The sequence below is a fragment of the Diadema antillarum genome, unplaced genomic scaffold, assembly GCF_040938485.1.
Source record: "Diadema antillarum isolate AM-2024a unplaced genomic scaffold, OU_Dant_1.0 seq00001207_RagTag, whole genome shotgun sequence".
NCBI classification, from domain to species: Eukaryota; Metazoa; Echinodermata; class Echinoidea; order Diadematoida; family Diadematidae; genus Diadema; species Diadema antillarum.
This window is the reverse complement of record NW_027272000.1, coordinates 21,079-45,160: the sequence shown is the minus strand read 5'-3', so window position 1 is coordinate 45,160 and position 24,082 is coordinate 21,079. Positions and strand designations below refer to the sequence as shown.

The 24,082-nt window shown below is 39.6% G+C and overlaps 1 protein-coding gene across 1 annotated transcript in view; it reads right to left on the bottom strand.

Annotated features, from left to right (window-relative positions):
* Positions 1-24,082, bottom strand: part of LOC139744747 (vang-like protein 1) — a 50,229-nt gene that overhangs the window by 12,444 nt on the left and 13,703 nt on the right. Inside the window, exons 2-3 of the mRNA XM_071655170.1 lie at positions 6,613-6,772; positions 3,936-4,175 (exon numbers count right to left, since the gene is read on the bottom strand). Coding sequence (XP_071511271.1) covers positions 3,936-4,175; positions 6,613-6,675 — 303 coding nt within the window. The 5' untranslated portion in view covers positions 6,676-6,772. The remainder of the gene's footprint in view (positions 1-3,935; positions 4,176-6,612; positions 6,773-24,082) is intronic.

Genomic DNA, 24,082 nt, shown 5'->3' with positions numbered 1-24,082 from the left:
CCCCCCCCCATCTAACCCCACCACTCTCCCTTTCTCTCTCCCTTCCTCCCTCTTGTAAAAAATTCAGTTGACACGCAATACAACATCACTAAATGTCATTAACCCGTTGAGGACGAGTCCCGGGTACACTCGGGCAGGCATCTATGGGAAATGCTTGTTGTAGCAAAATCAGTCTGTCCTCAATCGGTTAACAGTTGGAAATTTGCAGCAGGGTCCTATAAGATTGCTGGGCTGTAAAAGGGGGACTGGGGTAGTTACATTCTCTATTGTTTCTTTACATTTACCTGGTGCACCTGTCTGTTTACTGTGTTAACCCTTTATGTGCTTTGAGTGCAAATTAGCACAGAAACCCCCATAGCCTTGTACACACTGTCTAAAGTCCCTGACACAGAAAGGGTTAACATGAATCTAAACCCTTAACCCCTCGAGGACGGACTGATTTTGCTATAACATGCATTTCCCATAGACACCTGCCCGAGTATACTTGGGACTCGTCCTCAACAGGTTAACTTCACTTCTTCCTGCTCCCCCATTTATCCTTGTCAAATCTCTCTTGCCTACCACCTAGGTTTCAATTGCTGCTCTTGAGTGTATATAATTTATTGATGGATACACTGGTATAACATTCTTCCCAGAGTGGGGCTGTGTTTCCCAGATTTAACCTTTGCGACATGTGAGTCCCCGCTAGCTGCGCTTTGACTGCCATAGACACTTCACACCAACAGGGGCAGGGAGAGTTTTTCCTAACAGCTTGGCATAAATCATAATTTTGCCCGATTTGCTCGTACCCCTTTCAGACAACCATTTCTTTCTGACATAAATTATAGAATCAGAGCAAGAATTGCACTGCTTTGTCAAAACAAGATACACAGGAATCTAACTTAATATTTTTGACTGAATAAGAAAATAGAATATCAAGTGGAGGAGGTTTATGCATGTAGGCGTTTTGGAATACCAGCATGATACTGCTCAACAATGACAGGTTTATCGTACTACAGAGAGATGATAACATTTAATATTCCCTTTCTAAACCCTTTGATCACCAACTCCGATCAAAATTTTTTTCACCTTTGTATACATTTTCACCCTTCCAATTCAGCTCCAGCCTTAGCTCAAGTGAGCTAACCCTCAGGATATTTTGCTGTGAGAATCTGACAGTAAAACATCAGAAGCTATTTCTCGAGCAGGAGATGATCACGGCTCAGATTTGTATATGGTTTGTCTTGACCACTGTCAATGGCACGGCAGCCAGGCACACTTCTGACTCGTACTATAGAAAAACCAGCATAACTCTTGGGTCTGAACAGGGCCTTGGAAATCTATGGCTCAGTGCGCTATCGGCAGAAGTTCACTAGCTAACAGATCCCAAGCTGTCTAAAATCATTTCGGCTCAACCAGCTGTTTCCACTTTAGCGTGACGCGACCGTGAGGTGCTGACTTTAATGGGTCTGTTTTCAGGGTCCCCAAGCGACAATGCAAAGGTCAAAGGCAGTCACTTTCTGGACGGATTCTATTTGGAAAATCCGCAGCAGTTTTTGGCAGAAGATTTACAGAGGGGGGTTACGGGACAGGCATCTTACATTCTGGTAGACCAAAGTTAAGACACTACTGTTTGGCAGGGGGAGGAAGATGCCCACTGTTTATATGTTCCATTATCTCTCTATAAATAACTTTTAAGGCTCTTCCTGCTTTAAATCCTGCGCCATCCCTCCAAACAGCACACAAACAAACAAACAAACAGACATCCATCTCATCTTTGTCTTATGCTCTGATTGTTATTGAGAGATTCTCATCTCACTGGGTGTGTTTATCAACTCTTTTTTTCGGCAGAATCAGGTTTTCCAAACAGCTTTCAGGGAATTTTTTTTAGGGATGATAAACGCAAAGCTGTTTTGATGATGGGGTTCATAAAGTCTTTTTAGAAACTGCAAACTTGTGCTTTCTGAAGCAGGTTTCAGCCAGAAACGTGTTTCTAGAAGCGAGATAAATGCAAAGCTATTTTGAAACGACTTTGTACTGCATGCGCCATATATGACCCCTTCTCCTCGGATCAAACAGCGCAATGCAACGGCACAACGCAGCTGCGCAGTGACAAGACCAGTTGTTGTGTTGGCGCCGAGTTGATAAACGCAACTTATTTTGGAAGGTGTTTGTAAAGGGCTTTGGAAACGACTTTTGATAGTGGATATGGAAAGCCATTTCAAACTGGGGAAAGATGATAAACGTAGCCACTGTTCGATACAAAAACTTAAACAGACATCATATTAAAAGTGATTCCTCTTCCTCGAATAATGGACAAATATTTACCAGAACCACAGACTATCAAAAGGCATGGAATGGTCACTTCCTTGACATCTCTTTTTGGCAAATTCCCAAACATTAGCACGTGCTCTATCAAGGGCTTTTAATTCTATGGCTAGCAGCTGTAAAAATGCACATCACTGGCTGCCTGGCTGAGAACCTGTGGTTGTAACACATGCCCAATGATTTCCAAAAATTAGGAATTACTCCAGAGATTTCAAATAGCTTTTTTTGCTCTCTTGCAAACTATGACTGTCATCACCTAAGCCAACTTTTATGGTGATGGTTACTTGTTAGGCATACAATGGGTCATAACCTTTGAGTAGTGGCAAAGATAGAGAATTAGAGAAAAAAAAACCTACATAAATCACACAGGAAATATCATTGACGATATGACTGCCTTCCTTTTCTTGTTGAGAGATCCTATTTTCATCTCTTTGACCATGGCCTGAGGTCAAATTCTGGGGACTGTACAAATCTGAAATCCATGTGTGTTTTTCTTAAAACCACCTGCTAACAGCATCCATGGTTCCTGCATCAAAAGACTTTGAATGGGGACAAACTAATGGTGTTACTACATCTGACCTCACACGGAAGATGTTGAAAGACAAATTTCCCTTCTCAACTGATTACCATTTATAGAAAAATGACTGCCCTTGAGGAGCGTGTTGTTCTTGTTGTTCATGTGCTAGCGTTCCTTCATGGTAACCAGCAAAACGCAGAAAACTGTTAATGCCAATTCAGGGATAAAGTTGACACATGGACACTAAAAACAGCCCTGGGGGGAGTTTCATAAAGCTGTTTGCACGAGCGACTGGTGATCAGTTTTGATGTGCTATACTTATCAGAATTTCCATAATTAAGCACAAGAACTGATCACCAGTCACTCGTAAGTTGTTCGTAACTTTACAAACAGCTTTATGAAACAGGGCCCTGGCTGGCATGTTTCCATATCTAACATTTCTGATATCTCATTTTTTGTGTGTTTTTCATACCATCACTAACCTGTGGTGATAAACCAGGTATTCTGGTGAATTCTTTCAAATGATCTGTGAGACATCTGTTCATTTTCGTAATAACACCGAAAGCTTCATCTCAAATTGCAACTTTGGACGCATGAGGTTCAAAATCAATTCTGTGCCATACACTGACACCGGTCTGTCACTTGCATCTAGGTTGGTGATGAAATTCTGTCAAATTGGCTTTCAGTTTTGTACATGTCACTAAAATTGCAAAGTTTCCTCTGATCCTAATCATATCTACCTGGTAATCAAAACACAGAAGGAAATGAGGCTTTGTCACATGACAGTCACATTACAGCTCAACTGTGATAAACTGATCACGTTTTCTCATATTCATTGATTACTGCTTGTGAAATGAAAACTTGAGCTTTGACATCAATCCTTTCACCTTTGACCAAATCCTGCCTTACCCAGTCAACTAATCCTACATTGTAATACTATGCTTGCTAAAAACTTCACCAAGTATCAATCCACTTTGTTGTCAAGTTATCATGATGGCGAGAGAAATGATGAAACAAGGATGAACAGACGAAATGAAGAAGGAACAAAAGGACGGAGGTAAAATTCCAATACGCACATTGTGCGCCACTGGATAGACCAGCATCTACCCACCTCATCTCGATCTTCGTCCGTGGTCGCGCCAGCCGTCGCTATGGTGACCGACCGTTCTCCTGGCACTCCAGACACTCGCTTGCTGCGCCTCCTGTCGCCGTCGTTCTGCGAGTCCTGGTCGCGGTTGCGGTGTCGCCGGCCCCGCCGTCCCCTGTGGCTCCGCTCGCTCTCTTCATCCGTGTCCCGGTCGCGGTACTTGCTCTTGGAACTGCGGCTGCTGCCACGAGCGGTGGGGGGCTCCTGGGGGTGGGGTGAGGGGAGGGAGAGAGGTTGTTCAGAAGATGAGAAGAAAGTTTAAGAAAATTCACAGAGGAATATGTTTGAGTGCTCTTAAAACAGATGATTTCTTCATTTCTTTTTACATTGAAACTACAGCCAATTACTCCAGCTACATCTTTAACCAGTTGAGGACGAGCTGATTTTGCTATAACACACATTTCCCACAGACATCTGCCCGAGTATACTCCGGATTCATCCTCAATAGGTTAAGAAATACTTACTGTACAGTGCACTCCTGTTGATTATATCATATGAACATGGTTATTACAAAATTCTGATTTTAAAAACAAATAAACATTCAGGCTGCAACACTATCTGCTCTATATCTTTTACTATTTGTTCAGTTATAACGAAATTTCAATCAAAAAACAAACAAACTGCAGGTCCACAGGACTTTGTTATAACAGGAGGCGTTGCTATACAATAACCAAAGGCTCAAAGTATAAATCATTTCAGGAGAATTCTTGCTGCTTAAAAATCAACAATAAAACAATGAAATTTAAAACACTCTGCTCATACTGAATTTTCTATATCCAAAATTTAGAATATAGAAAACAAATGTCACACCTAAAAAAACAAAAATCAACGATCACTTATGCTGACACAAGACATAATTTTTGGACCTTTCAGGGAATAGACCTCAACTGTCTATGCCTTTTGTGATGGCAATGTCATTTTCAAACTTCAGCGAAGAATAATCATTGAACTTTGGAACACAGGCAGAGACTGAAATACCTGAAACTACTTGAATAGAGAGGCCCAAAGTATTTATTGGGGTATAGCCGGTCAAAGACACGGTGAAATTTATGGCACCCTCAAATTTCAACAATTGATCCACAGGGAGATATGAAATTGGTTCCCGGTGTTCATATGATATATTCAGCAAATGACCTCCTACTAGATAAGTATTTTCCTTGTTTGTTGTTGTCTCTTTTTTTTTCCAGCCGCTGCATAATAATGTGAGTGTATTACACAGCAATTCACGGCAGGATAGAAGTTTTGTATGAGAGTTTTACATATGGGGACTTCTGTAATCTGGGGTATGTCTAATTTGCATATATGTAACCCTGACCAATAATGGCTTTGTCCTAGGACTTTAGAATTCACTTTTTTTGTTTGTCTGATTTTATAGAAACTTCCACAGTATTAATACTTGCTTCACTTTTCCTCTTCCTGACTGATGAGTCAACATTAAAGGCATTATTTGCCATTTGCAGACGAAAACGAAAACCCCGCTGTAGTGCTTCAAAATAGTTCTAAAATGTGAGTTATCAATAGAAGTATACAATACAAAAAATTGAACCAGAATAATAAATGTTAAGTATTGTTAAACATACAAAATGTAAACAATATATATAATAAAATTGTTTCCATAATAAATGGTCTAGTTATGGTTTAGTGAAAAAAATATGGATATCTCTTTACATTTCAGGTTTTATTGCAATTTTTTTTTTTAATTATGGTAGGATGTTTTGTGATACAACTGACCTACACATATGCATCAAATGTGATAACTCGAACATTTTTGAAATCACTGCTCCCAATGGCAAACTGTACCCTTTAAACATGTAATGACTAAAATCCTTTGAGGTTCATGCAGTAGTCCCTTTATGATACTAACTGAAGAAATAATGATATTAACTGAAGCACATATCAATTACTAATTTATGAAATTGAGAAAACAGAGAATCTACAGGCTTAAACCTGTTAGATACTGCCAGTAGACCATGGAATCAACTGGCCAAACTTGATCATAAAATGCTGACACAGAAACTATTATATGTACCACAAAATCTTTATTCTCCCACTCATAATTCAGAAGTACCAATCAGTAATTAAGAGGAAGCATTTCAATCACTTGAATACTGTAAAAGTGGTTTCTTTCGTGTACAGAAACCTTCACGGTTTCCATCGGTGCCTACTTTTTCGCGTGTGTTTAAATTCGCGGTGGGTAATGATAGCGTTGTAATAAGCGACGAGTTCAAAACATTTTCGCGTGATGTTAAATTCTCGGTTCAACCTCAAAGCGCGAAAAGCGCGAAAATAAAACCACCGCGAAAGAAACCACTTTTACAGTACCGTAAAGCAAGATATTTCTGAGGCGTAACATTTCTGCAAATTGTAGCTTTTCTTTATAGCTTTTTTCTCGACGTGAAATTTTTGTAAATTGTCACTGGCATTCCATGCATATTGTGTAGACAAGAACTTTCCCATGCATTCTAACGTCACGAATCATGGTTTTCGCGAAATTCACAAAATTGAAATGCACGCGAACATTCCTGGTTTTAAAGTACGGCTCTCTTGCATCCAACACAAAAAAAAAGGTGTGGAGTGTGGATATTGTAGGGTACTACAATGTTTCCAACAGTACTACTATTTGAAATGAGGACCTGCGTACCTGCAGTTTGACAGGGAAGCCCCCGTTGTCGTCTGGATTCTCTCCAGTACTTTCGTTCTCCATTTTCAGCAGGCGGGCTCCAGAGGGCGGTGTTCCTGGCGCCGAATCAGTCTTGATGAACACCGCGGTGACCGTCAGTTTGCTGGATTTACCTCAACATCTGTAACGACAAAATGTGATTGTTTTACTAGCCAATCATGTTCAATTCATTCCCTGATGGTAAGATGTATGATCAGGCCTCTGTATAGCAGTTCATTGATGGAAGTAGTTTCCATCAACATGTGGGAAAATGATATTCAATAAAGCCCTTTTTACACTTGTGTTTCTTAACCCCGTACTTTCTCTGACCCAGAACTATCGTTAGTCCCGTACCAATTTTTTCAGCTTTTTACACTCGCCAATAAATCCCGTACTAAGCTCTTGTCCTGGGCTAAGGAGAAAACTGACCTTTTTACACTCGTATTTCTTAGTCCCGTACTTTCCAAACCACATGAATATTCATGATTACGCTGTGCACTGTACAAGTACACGCACGCACCGGCAGCACTTGATTACCTTGTTTCTGATTGGTCAGTGGGGGGTCAGACTTCGTCTCCGTCGCTTAGCCCCGGATTATTTTTTCGTTCTGTTTACACTCACTTGCTTGGCACCGCAATTGCGGTGCTAACCCTGCTTTTTTGCAGGGCCAGATAGTACCGGATTATCGGTGGGGCTAGCCCACTTTGGCAAAAACAAGTGTAAACAGAAAGTGGGCTAAGGAAAGTCCGGTACCAACGGTGGGGCTAAGGCCCCCTCCCCTTAGCCCCACCGTTGGTACGAGACTAAGCAAAAAATTTGCAAGTGTAAAATGCCCTTAAGAAACGTGTACAGCAAATTTTTTCTCTCTTTCTGGGCTTGGGACTAAGCAAATCTGAAGGGGTCAATATAGAACATGTCTCAGCACATTATCAAACTGTCTTCAGTGGGTAATTTTTTAAATGTCATCAGGTCAAACAGCCCCCTCCATCCAGATCACATAGCACAAACACAACACAAGAGTTTACATGGCTTAATTCCAATTCAAGAAATTATGAGACCTCTCTGGCATCCACTCCATCACTTCTCCAAAATGTTTCTGCCTTTTTGTCCGTCTGTCTGTCTGTTTGTCTGTCTGTCTTTCTCTGTCTATTATCATCTGTCTGTATGACTGTTCAGATGTCTCTTTCTCTCTTTTTTTTTTCTTCTCTCTATCATTCTCCTCCTTCTCTTTCCCTCTCAACACTTCTTGACCTGAACAGCTGGTCATGTGACCTGGCTGGGAGCCTCAGAAATCCCATGAGCTTTTGCAGAGCCGTCTCAGCCCTAACCTTAGCCTAGATTCAAGGCCAACAACATTTTCTCTTTTGTTTTTTGTTTTTTTCACTCATAAATGTGGTATAATGCCACTACTGGGGCTGGACTTTTCCTTTTTAAGAATATATTTACAAAAAAAATCCAAAAAAAAAATCATGTCCAGAATGAATTTTCTCTTTATTAATAGTAAGAAGTGCTTTTAAATTGGTGTCTGAAGAATTGTATGTTCACCTGATCTAAATCTACATCATTTCACTTATTTCGTGTTCTATTACAAAGCCCAATGTAGGCATTGCCCCCCAAAATAAAGGAAATAAAGAAACAGTATGATGAACAGTTATAGAGAGGAGGTCTGAAATATAGACTATCAAGCCATGGATGGTAAAAGAAAAAGAAACAGAAATTGTGCAAAAACAAACAAATAAACAAACAAACACAAAATGATTTATGTTATGTACACTACAATACTGTAAAACATGATATATTTGCGGCATGAAATTTTCGCGAATTGGAGCCGACAGCCTTTTTCATGGCATGAAATTTTTGCGAATTGCCACTGGCGTTCAATGCATGTAATGTAGACAAAAACTTTCGCGTGCATTTTAATTTCGCGAATTTTGGCCCTCGCGAAATTTGCGAAATTAAAATGCACGCGAAAATTCCTCATTTTACAGTAATCTAGGTAAATAGCTCTGATAATAAATGCATGCAAGTGACAGTTTCTGGAGAGGAGTTGGAGAAAAAAAATCATTCTCCTTGAAGAAAGACTACACTGGGTCTTACATGGAATAACATGAATTTGTTTGACAGGTCAATAGGTAATGTCTTCAAGACATCAAGCAGAATATTGTTGCTATGGTTGGAAAGTTTGTACGTGACGCCTTGATGAACTGCGACAGCCCGGAATTTCCTCCCAAAGAAAACAGGCTTGACGTATTCACAGTCACGATAGCAGAGATTTTCCGACAGTTCGTGATACAAATCGGAATTTGAATTCTTTTAAATTCCCCTGTCAGGAAAATTTTGAAAATACTTTTATAGTGCGGTTAACAGATCAACTTCAATGGAATAGGAACTTTCACAATCATGCATTTTCAGCATCATTCATAACAACCTGTCAGAAATACTTCTTAACCCATTGAGGACGAGTCCCGAGTGTACTCGGGCAGGGGTCGATGGGAAATGCGTGTTGTAGCAAAATAAGCCCGTCCTCAACGGGTTAATGTCAATGAAAAATGCACAGACAGGAGGAAGAAAAGATAGCACTCTAAACAAATGAAAAAATCAAAGCAACAATCAAAACCCTGTAAGGCACATTGTAAGCATTGCAGGCTGAATCCTCCCTTTCTTTTTGAAAAGCAGCCACACAGCTAGTCTCCATCCATACTTTGTTTCTTTAATTCTATGCTCTTATTTGTTAATACCTTCTTTTTTTTTCTTCAAATCACGGACTGTAAGGGAGTTTCCAACCAAAAGGAACTTTGGTATATGTACATACACTACAGATAAGATCTCATAATGTACGTCAGCACACCATGCAGCGCTCAACATGCAAACTCAAAGTACGTTTGCACAATGGTGACAGATCTCTGATATTGTATCATTTGTTCATTAGAAAACAAATTTGACTATAAAGGCTGCACAATGAGACCCCACAAGGACACTCGCACAATCTTATTTGCAGATCTATAGTACAACACTGAAATTAATACAAAGATATGTCTCTAGTATGTATTAGTATGCACCTACACCTACCTTCATGTATCTATGCATAGGGTTATATATGTACATCACAAACTTGAATTGGGTAAATCTAAGCACATTGTATATCATGGAGAAAGAGACATTTTTACACACTTCAAAGAAAAAAAAAAAGAAAAGAAAATGGGCAATGAGGCAGATTTTGCAAAAAACAAAAAACTGTAGGGCCTACATGTATAAAATATGCCATATATTTATCGAGTCTAAATTTCGCGAATCGGGACTACAAACAATTTCGCGAGTGGTTAAATTCACGATCGTGGAGTACTGTACTGAATGGAGAAATGTGCATCACATTCATATCGGGATCAGAGTCATTATTTTCGCGTCTCTTTAAATTTGCGAATAGCACCTAAATCGCGAAATTCACGGAAATAAAAACCTTGAGAAATATTCGGCGCATACAGTATCTGACACTGCAGGTGAGTAACAGGAGTATTCAAAGAGATAGAGAAAAATAAGAGATAAGACCTAAAAGAGGTACCTATGTGATTCTCAATGTTTATTGAATAGCCATGGCATTTGACTTCTGAAATTCAACAAATTTGACAAAAACAGAATCAAAGATCAAAATTGCCCTTTATAAGTTAAATATGTGGTACAGCTATGAGGACAGTGAAGGAAACTGTAAGAATACAGCAGTGCTACATTTTATAAACTATCTGAGGAATGTGGTAAAGACGATTTTGACATTCCTGAACAAAAAACAGAACAGCATGTCATTGTGTGGTATTTTTTTTAATATTATTTTCTTCTTTTTCTTGACCATCAAGCTTGAAAGAGCCTTGCACACCTCCTTGATGTATTGTTACATTATAGATGTATACACGATTATTATTATTACTATCATTATTATCTTGCAAAGTGAAGTTTGCAGAAAAAAATGATTACAATGTTCGAAAGAGAAATCTCAATCCATCCCTCTGTTTCTTGTTATCTCAAAGTCATCATTAATTACAGTTTTACTAGTACAGTTGAAAATAACACCAACTGTCCCTCAAATAATCAGCGACGGGAACTACACCTATATTTGTATGCACTATGAAGATGAGGTTGCATTTCAGTTCTTGCCTCGACTGTTTATTCTTTCCTGAATTTGGTAACTTTTCCGCTATGCCTTGAGTGATAGTCTCTTGCATTCATGTCTTTAACCCTTCATTTATTGTAGGCCTATTAAAAGACTTTCAGAGAGAGAGAAATAAAAACTGTCACAATTGACACAGTAGCTGGAAAACAGTGTATGACTTGCAATCATCGTGATGTTCCATGCAGGCCCTCAGCATCCATTTTATTATAAATAGAGCCCCCTCACGCTGTCAGCGGCAGTTGGTGAGGCATCGCGAGGACGCTCCCCCACACTCTGGGGTGCACTCATCATCATCATCGCAGCACGCTTGGAAGTTGTTTGGATTTACAACTGCTGCATATCATTAGAATTTATAGTTGGGTGTCACACTTGCACTTGTGCCTTTGCGTCTATATACAGTAGTACATCTGGGTATAGGACAGCTGCATGAAAAGTGTATCCCACAAGTGTGTGTGTGTTAAATGTGTGCATATTGTGCAAGTGCATGTTTGGTATTCTAAAGGGATCATATAGTTTTGGTTGAGACCTAATTTCAAGTTTGTAACATTTTTTGGTGAGATAAAACCTCTTATGAAATATGAAAGAGCATGTAATCTCATGAGGAATTCAACGTTTATTTGATGACAATTTGTTTGAAATGGCTGAGATATCCAAAACAGAGCATTTCTAATAAGTGTGGGACCCACACTTTATTATGATCGCTTTGTTTTACTTTATTTTTGGATGTTTCAGTCATTCCAAACCTGATTTTCATCAAATAAACTTTTAATTCCTCTTAAAATGGTATGCTTTGTACTATTTCATAAGTGTTTTCTTGGTATCTCGCAAAAAGTTAAAAGCCCAATTCTCATCTCCACCAATACTGCACCATACCTTTAAAATATGTGCATATTGTGCGAGTGTGTTTGTCAAATGTGTGTGTGTGTGTGTTTTATAGGAAAGGCGCAACAGAAAGACTTCTGACTTCTTGTCAACCTTGTGCCTTGGACTGAAGACCCTTGCAAAATAGAAAATGGCCCTCAGGGTACACAGCTTTATATGGAGTTGGCCTCCTAGCTGAATTGCTTGCTAATGTGCTCTCCAAATAATAAAAGCAGCCAGCGAACAAACAACATAGCCCTTTCTCAAACAACTGTAGCAATGTGTTCAAAAAGAATTATCTCTCTCCTTTAGGGAAAAAAAATACATGTCATAGTCTAAACTCAAGACAGTGTCAGCCGTGTGCAGCATGCTACAAATTGTACATATCAAAAGAGAGCATTTAAATAAAAATTCATATCTAACTGTCCCTCATAGCAGACACTCGTAACACCCATAACAGAGCCAGTGCCACATACTGAATAATGGGGTTCAAGTAAGACACTGTATTCATTCCAAAGAGTTAAAATACAGCCATCATGCAGGGTGAGTTTTGGTTGAAGATATTGATGATACTTGCACAGAAATATTAAAGAGACTTTCATCAGTCGGACAGGAAGCTAGAGAAAATGACCATCCAACATGGTACAAATTTACAGATTTAGATATAAATTTTGTTGCCTGAGCAAAAGAACAAAATTTAACAATTTCCACCCTCAGGAATGGATTGCATGCAAAAGATAATTCTTAGCATCTAAAATGAACTTCCAATGTGCAACATACGAGTGGGACAAAAAAAAAAAAAGACAAACAAATTTGAATTCCTGGTGTTTTCATACAATATAGGCCTACAGGTCTTTCTAGATCTATGCATATTCACACCTGACAAAACGGCTTGCTCAATGTGAAAAAACAAAACAAAACAGGAGACTACCCTATTGTAATGCTACAGTAAGTCTGTATTTATCTACAGATGACACTGCTCTCCTTGTCTGTACTTTGTATGTTTGTTTGTTTATTTCTATGTTTTGTTGTTAGTCATTTATTTAGTTGTTGTCGTTGATTATCTGTTTAAATGTTTATTAAGGGGGGGGGTTGTTAGGAGGAGCAGAGGGACAACTGACTTTCGTTTTAGACGATCACATTTTGGGAAAGATACAGAATGGCCAACAAAGTATAAAGTTTTAGCAGCTACTGCTTACATACTAGGAGTGGGCAAACCAACATTTAGGATGCTAAGATTGCAGCAGTATTCACTGTACAGGGACCAGCTTAGAGATGAAAGAGTGCAGATAGGGCTGTTTCATTCCTATGACCTAAGAAACCTGACAATTCCAGGCATAGGGGTAAAGAGTGGGGGGTTGCCAGGGTGCAGATATTCTCCCCCCCCTCCCCCCCCCCACCCCCCCACCATCTTGGGGCATGGAATATTGACGAAGCCATCAGAGGTTCTCGCTTCAGGAAGCATCGAGTGGGAAGGGAGCAGGTATTTGAATCTGGCAACTTCTGATGCGGAAAGCTCCTTTTTTTTTCAGACCAGATAGGATGTACATGGATGAAGTCACAGTTTATACCGCTACAGTGATTTGTACTCAACAGTAAGCAGGTGACTTTATGGCAACAGCCCAGGATGGTTCATACAGTAGTCTCCACTTTAATAATCGGGTAGCGTCTGGCAGAGCATTTCTTAACCGATTGAGTGGAGGACGCGATTATCGTGATACCCGACTATATGGAGAGTACTGTACTCGCAAAAATACTCAATGACGTCACTCAATCCTCCATGAATATTCTCTGAGCTTCAATCATACATATTGTACCCTTCAGGCTTGCTCTGTGCTCGATTAGAACAAGAAATTTGAGTGCGTGACTGAACACTCCGCGTGAATATGTAACCATTCTATTCCTGATTGAGGAAGACAGTTAGGGTATGTACTGTATAGGGTGGAGATGGGGGGGGGGGGGAGGGGTACCGCAGACTCTTGAGAAGAATGAACATGTGAGAATCCAAAGACTGTGGCATCAAATCCACAACTGCACGCAGGCAATGTTATAGGTTATGACACTCGCTTTCAATGCATCTTTGAAAGATGAGGCTGAAGCTTCAGTGGATGCTGCTGCTACGTTACTAGGCAACCATCACTGGTCTCCCACGGGTTGAATATTGACTCCCTAGAACGGACATTGTATGCCCGCTTGTCTACAGTGTAGGTACAAACATTGGTACATACAATACACAAGAATTCATCACAGCAATCGATTATGACGAACCTCCAAAGGCATATAATAAATGTTCTGTGAACAGGAGTAGAGAGCGCAACTCTCTATGGCGTGGTAGGAATGCAAACTCAGCTGGAGGGAGGACCGGAAGATTGCAGAGACAGGGCGGGATGAGGTGGAGGAAGATGTCACCGCAGAGACAAATCGATACCAGCTCCTAGCGAGACAAATCGCATCCACGGAGGGACGGCATCTACAATCTGCATCTTCCCAATCTTGTCTCCCCTTTGAGCCATCTGCCAAGCTTTCGGTACATCCTCCATCCAAAACCGCGATGTCTCCTGTTGATAAGCTTTATTGTCATCGACAGCTAGGATTCGGGCGGATGATGCCAAAGGAGAGGGGCGGGGCAAACAAATGCTCCTATTCCATCCTCCCCTTCTCCTTTCCAGTCTCATTCTCACTGTTTCTAATCTTCCTTCATCAGTACCTTTCCATGGTTCAAAATCTTCAAACTTCCTCTCTTGTATCCTCCCAAAATCTAATATCATATTGTCTTTCTGGTGAAATGTTCCGATTTGGAAACCTGGTCATCATGATCAGCCTCTGCATTCTTTGGTCTTGAGTGTTATTTTTCAGAATATATAATTCCCCTTTCTCCTCTTCTTTTTTCTCTTCAACCTCCTCCTCCTCCTCCTCCTCCTCATCTTTTTATCCTCCTCACCATATCTCTTGAGGAGACCCAGGATGACCCCCGTTGCCAGCGGAAACAGAGAAGACATCCGACACTGGAATCTGGCGTGTCACCGACGCCGCTCTGATCAATGAAGGGTTCCTGCCCGCGTGTCTCTGGTTCCCAACATCAGATGCTATAGAATTTCTACAGGAAGCTATGGCGCACGGTGATTGCTTAAAGGTGTACATTGTACATAGCATTCACAGAGCATCAGGGGGATTCAGTTTGAGTGTGGAATAGCTTTAGATAGTTTATAAAGACCTGAACATATTTGTTACACAACTGCTGAGATCATATTTTCATGAAGGGATAAAGTTTGTATCTAGAAAGGGTTTTGCTTTAGTATTCTTATTCTATTCATCTACTTTGCTTTTATGTTTTTGTTTTGTTTTTGTTTGTTTGTTTGTTGGGTTTTTTATTTATTTATTTTTTTTTTTTTTTGGTGTGCATGAGAATTTTTTGAGTCAACTAGCATTCATGAAGTTGACATGGTAAAATATTGCCTCCAGTTACAATGCATCATCTCCTGGGTTGGATATCACTGTCTTTCCTTCTTGAAAAGCTATAAACAGTTAGTTTTCATTTCGATCGGTTTGGTTCTAAATTGGCTGCTTTAACCACGTGCAAAATTATCTTTGTAAGTTCTGATTCACAAAATAAACAAAGTATGTGTGCACTACTCTATGAATGTATGCATTAAGCAAATGAATTGCACTTGCAAATGTCAATCATGGCCAGATGACCAACATGATTTGTTTCCATGGTGACACAGAATACAGCCATATTGTATGGTTTACTTAATATATTTCCATGACAACTACAGACATCCTTGCTGTGCACGTAACCTCCAATATTGGTAGAATGTTGCATTCGCACATTCTAATAGTCAAAATAACTCTCTCTTTACGCGCCAACACCACAACTATTGTCATCTTAAATGTCCTTCCTCCATTATACCTACACATTTCTATGATTCCTCTTCTTCTTCTTTTTTCTCTGAGCTGCAGACTGAGGTCACGGAAACCCATCAAATGCTGCTCTTTCAATCTCCCATGAATCACTGAAATTCACTTCAATAGTTGTATCCCTGAAAGTGTCATCCACAGTGTGGGGAACACTACGCCTTATTTCAAAAGTAAACCCCACAGCTACTGTCGCCATTTTGTAGACGATGAACTGGCACAGTGTGACACATGATAATGCACAAACAAACACACATACTTCTAATCACACTATAAACACTATTAGACACACACTCAGTCACGTATTCACACTCACAGACAAATACATACACACCACAATGGGATTCAGGACTGTTGCAATAATCAATATTGCCCACGTGGCTTGATGAATTGTTACATAAAGTAAAACATACAACTCTAAAATCCCTATAATTTATCAGTCCTTTAAAACAATTTTATCTCAATTTTAGAGAGGATGCTGAAAATTGGTGTGTTCTCAAATAATACATTGATGCATCTTGGACACACAAAAGAAAATAATGAGGAATTTCCATCAAAGTTCTCTAAATGTAACATCTGTTTGTTTGATACATGTATTTTTTTAAGTATTAAAAACAATGCAATTTTGATGCTAACTTTTACAAGTGTATGTTGACAAATTAATTTGGTTGAGCACCAGAGAGCTCGCTACAGCCTTATGGGGATATTAGGGAGTTTGTTTTTTTGACAAAGCCTCTCTGCTCAATTTAAAAAAAAAAGTTTCAACAATAAAAGTATGGCATATGTGTATGATTAGCAGTGTCACTAGTAATCAAAATCTTGTTAATTTTCATGTCAAAGTTTGGCTCAAACAACTGATAATATATATTTTCTTGGGGGGGGGGGCAAATTTATGAATGAAACTGTCCATTGGATACAATTCTTAGAAAACTGTTGGCCAATTAAAGGAATACTGATGGAGAAAGAAAATTCTGTGGTCGTATCTAAAAATATGTTGCTTTGTATCGATCGACTTTCCTGATTTTTTTTTCTATTACAATACAAAGTAACAAGATATCAAGATGGAATCACCCTGTAAAATGATAAAGGTACTGCCTGGAATGTTCATACGAAGCACACACATACAAAGAAACACAACTATGGGGATGCCAAAGAGCACCTTTCATTTTTTTTTCCCCACATTAAAAATAGTTACAGGTATGGAACCAACATTACCATTAAATCACACTTCTTGTTTTCTGCTACCTGTCAATCTAATCTTAAAGGGTGTGTACAGTTCTGGTCGAGGTGAGGATTTAGCATTTAACATTTTGCGAGATATTCAGAAACCACTCTATGAGATGTCAAAAAGCATGTAATTCTAAAGGGTATCAAAACTTTACTTGATGAAAATCGGTTTTGAAATGGCTGAGATATCCAAAAACAAGGTGAAAAAAAGAGATCCTAATAAAGTTGTGGCATGTCGCCTTTTATTATTAGCACTTTTTTTGATATCTCAGCCATTTGAAAACCAATTTTCATCAAATAAACGTTGAATCCTTCCTAAAATTACATGCTCTTTCATATTTCATAAGAGGCTTTTCATTATCTCACTTAGGAATGTTCAAACCATGAATCCCTACCTCAACCAGTACTGTACAGTCCCTTTAAAACAGTTACAGGTGTAGAACCAACATTACCATTAAATCACACTTCTTGTTTTCTGCTACCTGTCAATCTAATCTTTGTTTAGATGACTGAGAGTATAACAGGTTGGCCAAAGAGCCAAACTACCTGTATTCATTTCTAGACTAGCATCTCCTTACAAAATCCCATAGAGGCTGCGTTCATGCGAAACTAGAATTGCGTTTCTAAACACGTTTAGTCGCTAAACGTGTTTAGTTGCATTGCGTTCATGCGATTTTTCCATTTAAACGCGTTTCAAAACGCCGATCTGAAACGCGGAAAAAGGGGCGTTTTGAATCATGATTCTGCCAGAATCACGATCGCAGAAACCGCATGAACGCAACCGTGATTTCAATCATGATTCTATGACGTCATTGTGCGCTGTGCGCATGCGTGTCTCATGGGGTATCCCACAACTTCTTGTTCTGTTCGCGCGCTTGTATACGTCTTATGAATCGTGTGTTTCGGTACCATACTTGCACTTGTTTGTTTACATCAATGCCAGTATCTAGCTGTTTAATATAATAATACATGTAATTACTCTCCGATTGAGTTGATAATGGCTGCTGTGACCAAGGGAAACAATTGGAGAGACGAAGAATTAAGATTATTCCTCGATCAGTGGGCAGAGCCTGAATGCCACAGCTTATTGGAAAGTATTCACCGAAATAAAAACGTAAAGGCCTATAATGAATTGACTGATCAGTTGGCATAAGGAGGTCTGGCTCGAGTTGCAGAGACAAGGTCAAACTGCGCAGTGCGCTGCGCAGTGGCAAAGGATGAGCAGAGCCAGAATCAGCGTTGCGAAAGCCCGCATGAACGCTCTTCCGCTGAGACCGTGATTTGAAACGCCGTTTTGAATCATGATTCATGTTTGTGATTCTGGATACGAAATTCGCATGAACGCGGGCAGAGTTGAATCCCATCCATTATTAAATTACTTCCCACTCACCATCTGCCCTCTCATTTTCTGGCTCACCAACCATTCAGCTTCATCATTGACTAGTCTTATCCCATACTATCAGTGATTTTTTTTTTCTTGGTCTTTACTAAATAAGTCATCTACTCATAATCAAAACCTACACTACTACTGTTTTATATCCTATACTTGGTTCACTGAGATACAAATTTATGTAAAGTAGAACTACATTGCATGTACATGTAGGGCTATGCAATGTACTTTTAGCCATAACACTGTGTATCTTCAAATGAAGTTGCACAGTAACCATATCAAAATTTGTGAAGTAACTTGCGAAAAGACTTAACAAAACAGAATTGCTGATTCTTGGTATTGAACATAACTCCATTTTCTATAATGATCACTATTCATGAGTATAAAGATTCAGTTGCTTTTCTGCGCACATTACAGACATTTTGATAAGGAACCCAACAAAGGAATTGAAGCTGTTAAAGTTTATTGACTCACTTTGATAAGAATATTTGCGCAAGGAATCTATCATCGTAAATAGCGATGACAGCCTGAACATATTCTGAGACTCGCATACAAGATGAAAATCTGGACTACCATACCATGAAGGAAGCATATTAAGGATTCAGCCTGATTAAAGACTATCAATTAGAATTCTGGTAGAGAGAGAGAGAGAGAGAGAGAGAGAGAGAGAAAGAAAGAGAGAGGGAGAGAGAGAAAAGGGCATATAAATGGTTAAAGGTACTGTTTACCATTGGGGGCAGTGACTTTAAAAGTGTTCGAGTTATCACGTTTGATGCATATATGAGTAGGTCAGTTGTATCATAAAACATCCTACCATATAAAGATTTTGTAATCAAGCCTAAAACATAATTTAGGAGATATTGCTATATTTCTCAATAAAACTGTAGATGGTTTATTCTAGCACAAACAATTCTATTATAATTATTGTTCACATTCTATATATTCAGCAATACTTAGCACTGATTATGTCTTATCAACATTTTTACATTGATTGTTTCTAACCGTTACTCACATTTAAGAACTATTGTGAAGCACTATATATAAAGCTGGGTTTTTGTTTCACCTGCACATGGTAAATAATGCCTTTATTTAAGTCTAAAAATCAGGCTAAACCTGGCTGGTCTTTCAGTAATATACCTACACTGGTTATGATGTGTGGACAACACACAAAGGGAAAAAAATTACGCTTCAACTTCTTCCACACTGGTGACCAAGGCGATTCATGAGTCACTCCTGTGGTTTCTACAGCAACACCGTTAATACCACTCCCCACAGCACTACCACTGACGCACCTGTACATTCCTTTGTGTCTACCAACAATCTACTTAGTATATAATCCGCATAGGGGCAGAACTTGGAAAACACTGCGTTACACACTTTTAGAACATCAAGCTAGAACCTAATGCTTGTTGAAGTCAGCAGAACCAGGCACTATTCTGTTCTTGCAGATGGAATCCAGTGCATGTACTGCATATCAAAATTCATTTTTTTTTTTATCAGTGTAGTCTTGAAACAAATGGTCAGCATTTTGTCATCTCTCTTTTCTTATACAGTTCAGTCATATCCATAATTCTGAAAAAAAAATTACAAGTGTCAAAACGTTTCCACAATGTGATATCTATAATGTCTCCCTACATTTTTATAACAATTGATTTTGTGAATCTTACATTTCATTGATTGATAGTATAAGCACTGATACAATCATTCAATATGAGAATCACACTAACTCCAAAAGTCTTTACTCTTTTTTTCTATCAAAATGCGGGACACGTTCTGCCTCTGAACGTAGAATTGCTCACTTCCATTTTTCAAAAATTTTGCATGGAGTAATTTCATCCATCAAAGTGTTCTCCCCTCATCGCAATCGTCTCACAAAATGCAACAAGAAGGAAACGTCCAGTGCAACGCAGCTCAGTGCAGCTCAGGATGTACTGGGCTCCGCCTGGAAGAACCATCCATCTTCCAGCCGACAGTTTGTCACCGTGGTGACCATCGGAGCCACCGGAGCTGACTAAAGTCAAGCGCTCCGGGGAGGGAGGGAGGGAGCGAAGGATGAAGGGAGGGAGGGGGAGAGCTAGGGGAAGACGGCTTATAGAATCTCTCTCGGAGGAGGGTGAGCATGCGAGGTCTGATAAATTATGAGTCATTTTACACTGATTACCACTCACACTCATCAGGAGGATGAGAAGTATGTTGATGAAGTCATTCCTCTCGCCGTCACAAAGCAGCGACATCTCTCACTTTCTTATTCATTATCCGACTGCTCGCATCATCCTCTCCCCCCCCCCCACCATCCTAAATCTTCCTCCTCCTCTTCATCATCATTAGCCATTTCCTCTTTGTCCCCCAATATCTCCTTGTATCCTCTCTACCGCCTGATCATGAATATGTTAATGAGGAATATTAAACAGTTCTGGCATATTTCACACATTCTAGAATATAATTCTTTCCCAGAGTCTAGAATATCTCTTCTCAGATTTAAGACACTTGCTAGACACGGGTCCGTATTGGCACCATCAGCAGAGGAGGGGGGGGGGGGGGGGAGTTGGGTTGGGATTACTCTTTAAAAAAAAGCAAAAACAACCATATAATCATACTTTTTGATTCTGAAATTCTAGAGGTGACTTCACACCATTATAAAATTTCAACCCATCATTATGAATGCAATATGAATCAGCAAATTCAATGCCTACATGGTTTGACTCATAAGATTCATAATTTACACACCACCAGTAATAACAGGGCTCAACATTGGCAGTGCCCTGGGGCCACTACAAGTTGGTGTCAGGCTACCAAATTTATCTTTTGGTGGTCTGATTGCGCATCTAAGATTCAAAATGGATTGTCATTTTTGCTTAGAATATATTTCGGCCACTACACCTTTTTCTAGCCACCAAAATTTTATGTTTTAAGATTTCAGTGGCCTGAATGGCCCACCAAACAAAACAGATAGTATCGAGTCTTAAATACAGTCAAACCTGCCTTAGCGGCCACCTCTCTATAGCGGCCACCTGTCTATAGCGGCCACTGAAAAATCCCCCAGAGAGAAAAGCCATGTTAAAGACCCTGTGTATAGCGGCCACCTGTCTAACGCGGCCAGCGGCCACAAATTTTGTTTCCCGCGGTAGATTTTAACCTGTCTATAGCGGCCAAAAACCCGATGGAGCCGTAGTCGAGCTGATAATTCAGGGTGTTTTTCTGCTTTTTAGCCGTGCCAGTCATTTCTGGGCAACATTCAGTGATCGCCACCGTTGCATTCATCACTTATTCAGTCACAATAATGCACTAATTCATGACTGTGCACATGCTACATCTAGTGTACTGTGCAACAATTTCATAAACACCGGCATTGTTCTATGCATGATACACACGTGTGCATACGTACACACATACATGTACATGTATATACAACGATGATACATGTACATGTAGGCAATGCACACAAAGTTGGATTACCTGTCTATAGCGGCCACCTGTCTATAACGGCCACCTTTTCTGTATCCCTTGGGTGGCCGCTATAGACAGGTTTGACTGTATATATATATATATATATATATACATGTATATATATATATACATATATATATATATATATATATATATACAGTCAAACCTGCCTTAGCGGCCACCTCTCTATAGCGGCCACCTGTCTATAGCGGCCACTGAAAAATCCCCCCGAGAGAAAAGCAATGTTAAAGACCCTGTGTATAGCGTCCACCTGTCTAACGCGGCCAGAGGCCACAAATTTTGTTTCCCGTGGTAGATTTTAACCTGTCTATAGCGGCCCAAAACTCGATGGAGCCGTAGCCGAGCCGATAATTCAGCGTGTTTTTCTGCTTGTTAGCCGTGCCAGTCATTCCTGGGCAACGTTCAGTGATCACCATCGTTGCATTCATCACTTATTCAGTCACAATAATGCACTTTCTTCATGACTGTGCACATGCTACATGTACTGTGCAACAATTTCATAAACACTGGTATTGTTCTATGTATGATACACACATGTGCATACGTACACACATACATGTACATGTAAGTATATATAGATGTATACAACGATGATACATGTTACCTGTCTATAGCGGCCACCTGTCTATAACGGCCACTTTTCCCGTATCCCTTGGGTGGCCGCTATAGACAGGTTTGACTGTATATGTATTTTTAACGGCTAAAACCATTGTAATTCTACTCATTATCAAATATATCTGGAGTCCATGCTGTAACATCAAAAAAGATTCTAATAGAGCCTTTCAAACTTCCTGGAAGGTTGTATGATCCTATGTGTATGCATGTATGGGTCTAAATGTACGGTAGGTGCTTGGTGCATTAGCGAAAAAGAAAATACACACACATATAGATAGGAAATACACTAACACAAGTGCACACACACACATCAAGTACCGGTAGGCCTACAGCTGTAACAGTTGACTAGTACCAACTGTAAGTCAAGTTCAGTCCGCAGAATGTAGGCCATGTAAACATTGTATATTAAACAAATGATGCGTTTTATGCTCTCTTCTCCATCAAACATTACGAACAGAATGCCTTTGCTTCTTGCCCATGTTTGTGGGGTCAAAGTTCAACGTGCGCTGAGAACAGCAAAAGGACTCCTCCTGACAGGAAATGCAAGGAATGTGTCACATGATACACTCCCTGGATCCCCACATCACTTCATCAGTCCCATGCATACTCCGAAATGAGATGTACGTCCACCAATGTACACAAGAATCACATCATGTTTACACGAGAGGCACAATTTGATAATCTCTGATGGGTATGCATAAGATGTGAATACTGATGCAGTCAAGCTTTGGTTATCCACTGTAAAATCACTTTAATTCCAGATCTATTATCCTGACATGGACTGGCACAAGATCTTTTTTTGCACTTCCGATGCAAAAAACAAACAAACAAACAAACAAAACCTACATTCTGTCTACTAGTAGTTGATGCACAATATCTCATGTACAATATCACTATACAATGAGCGTTCAAGGTAGGACTTTGACATCCTGTTATTAAGATCACGCCAGTAAAGCAGACTGAATCAGCAATCAATACTCAGGTCTTTAGCCTACAATGGATTGAGGCTCACTGCACCTGTATACCCTTTGTGCTCATAATTGGATATTCCTCGCACGTCACATTAGTACGTCTTTCACAGCATCGCCCACCGCTTCTCAATCAAGACTTTTTGCTGTGTGAACTGAACCAACACACAACAATGTGCCTTTGATCCTCCAGATATAGACAAGCTCTGTGTTCAGACTCCAAGTACTGCATGCACAATCATTGATTTTTTTTTTCACCATACCCTGTCATTTGCATGTGTAGTCATCGTCCAAAGCAAGAATCATACACCATCCTAGAAAAAAAAACAAACAGCAACAACAAAATACTCTGTGAGTTTGTATCACAGATGGGAACTTGAAATATGTATGATGCACATATATCGTCGGCTGAGAAGGAGAAGGGCTTTATTGCAATTTTGGGGGTAGGGCCTACTGAATTGATAGTATCATGTTGCAGAGCTACAAATCTCCTCTACGTAATGGTTTCAATCTCAAATTATTTTTATTTTCAGTAAAATGTTCAAAGTTAAAACCACAAAGGGACTACTTTGACCTATATTTGGAACTTTAATCTACCCACTTTTGATTGAATTTGAACTTTTAATGTCATGAAAATTGATTGTTTCATTTTTTATTTATTCTCAAATCTCAGAACGCTTTAGAGCCTTTCTGGTTCTCAGGTGATGATATACTGTAATGTAGATTGCAGTGCATTCAGAGTCAGTCATTTGTACAATTTTGTATGTGGCGAGAGCAAGATTGGAGGAGGCGCAATGTAAAAATTTGACACTGATCTCTGAAAATGTCACATTCACGAAATTCTGG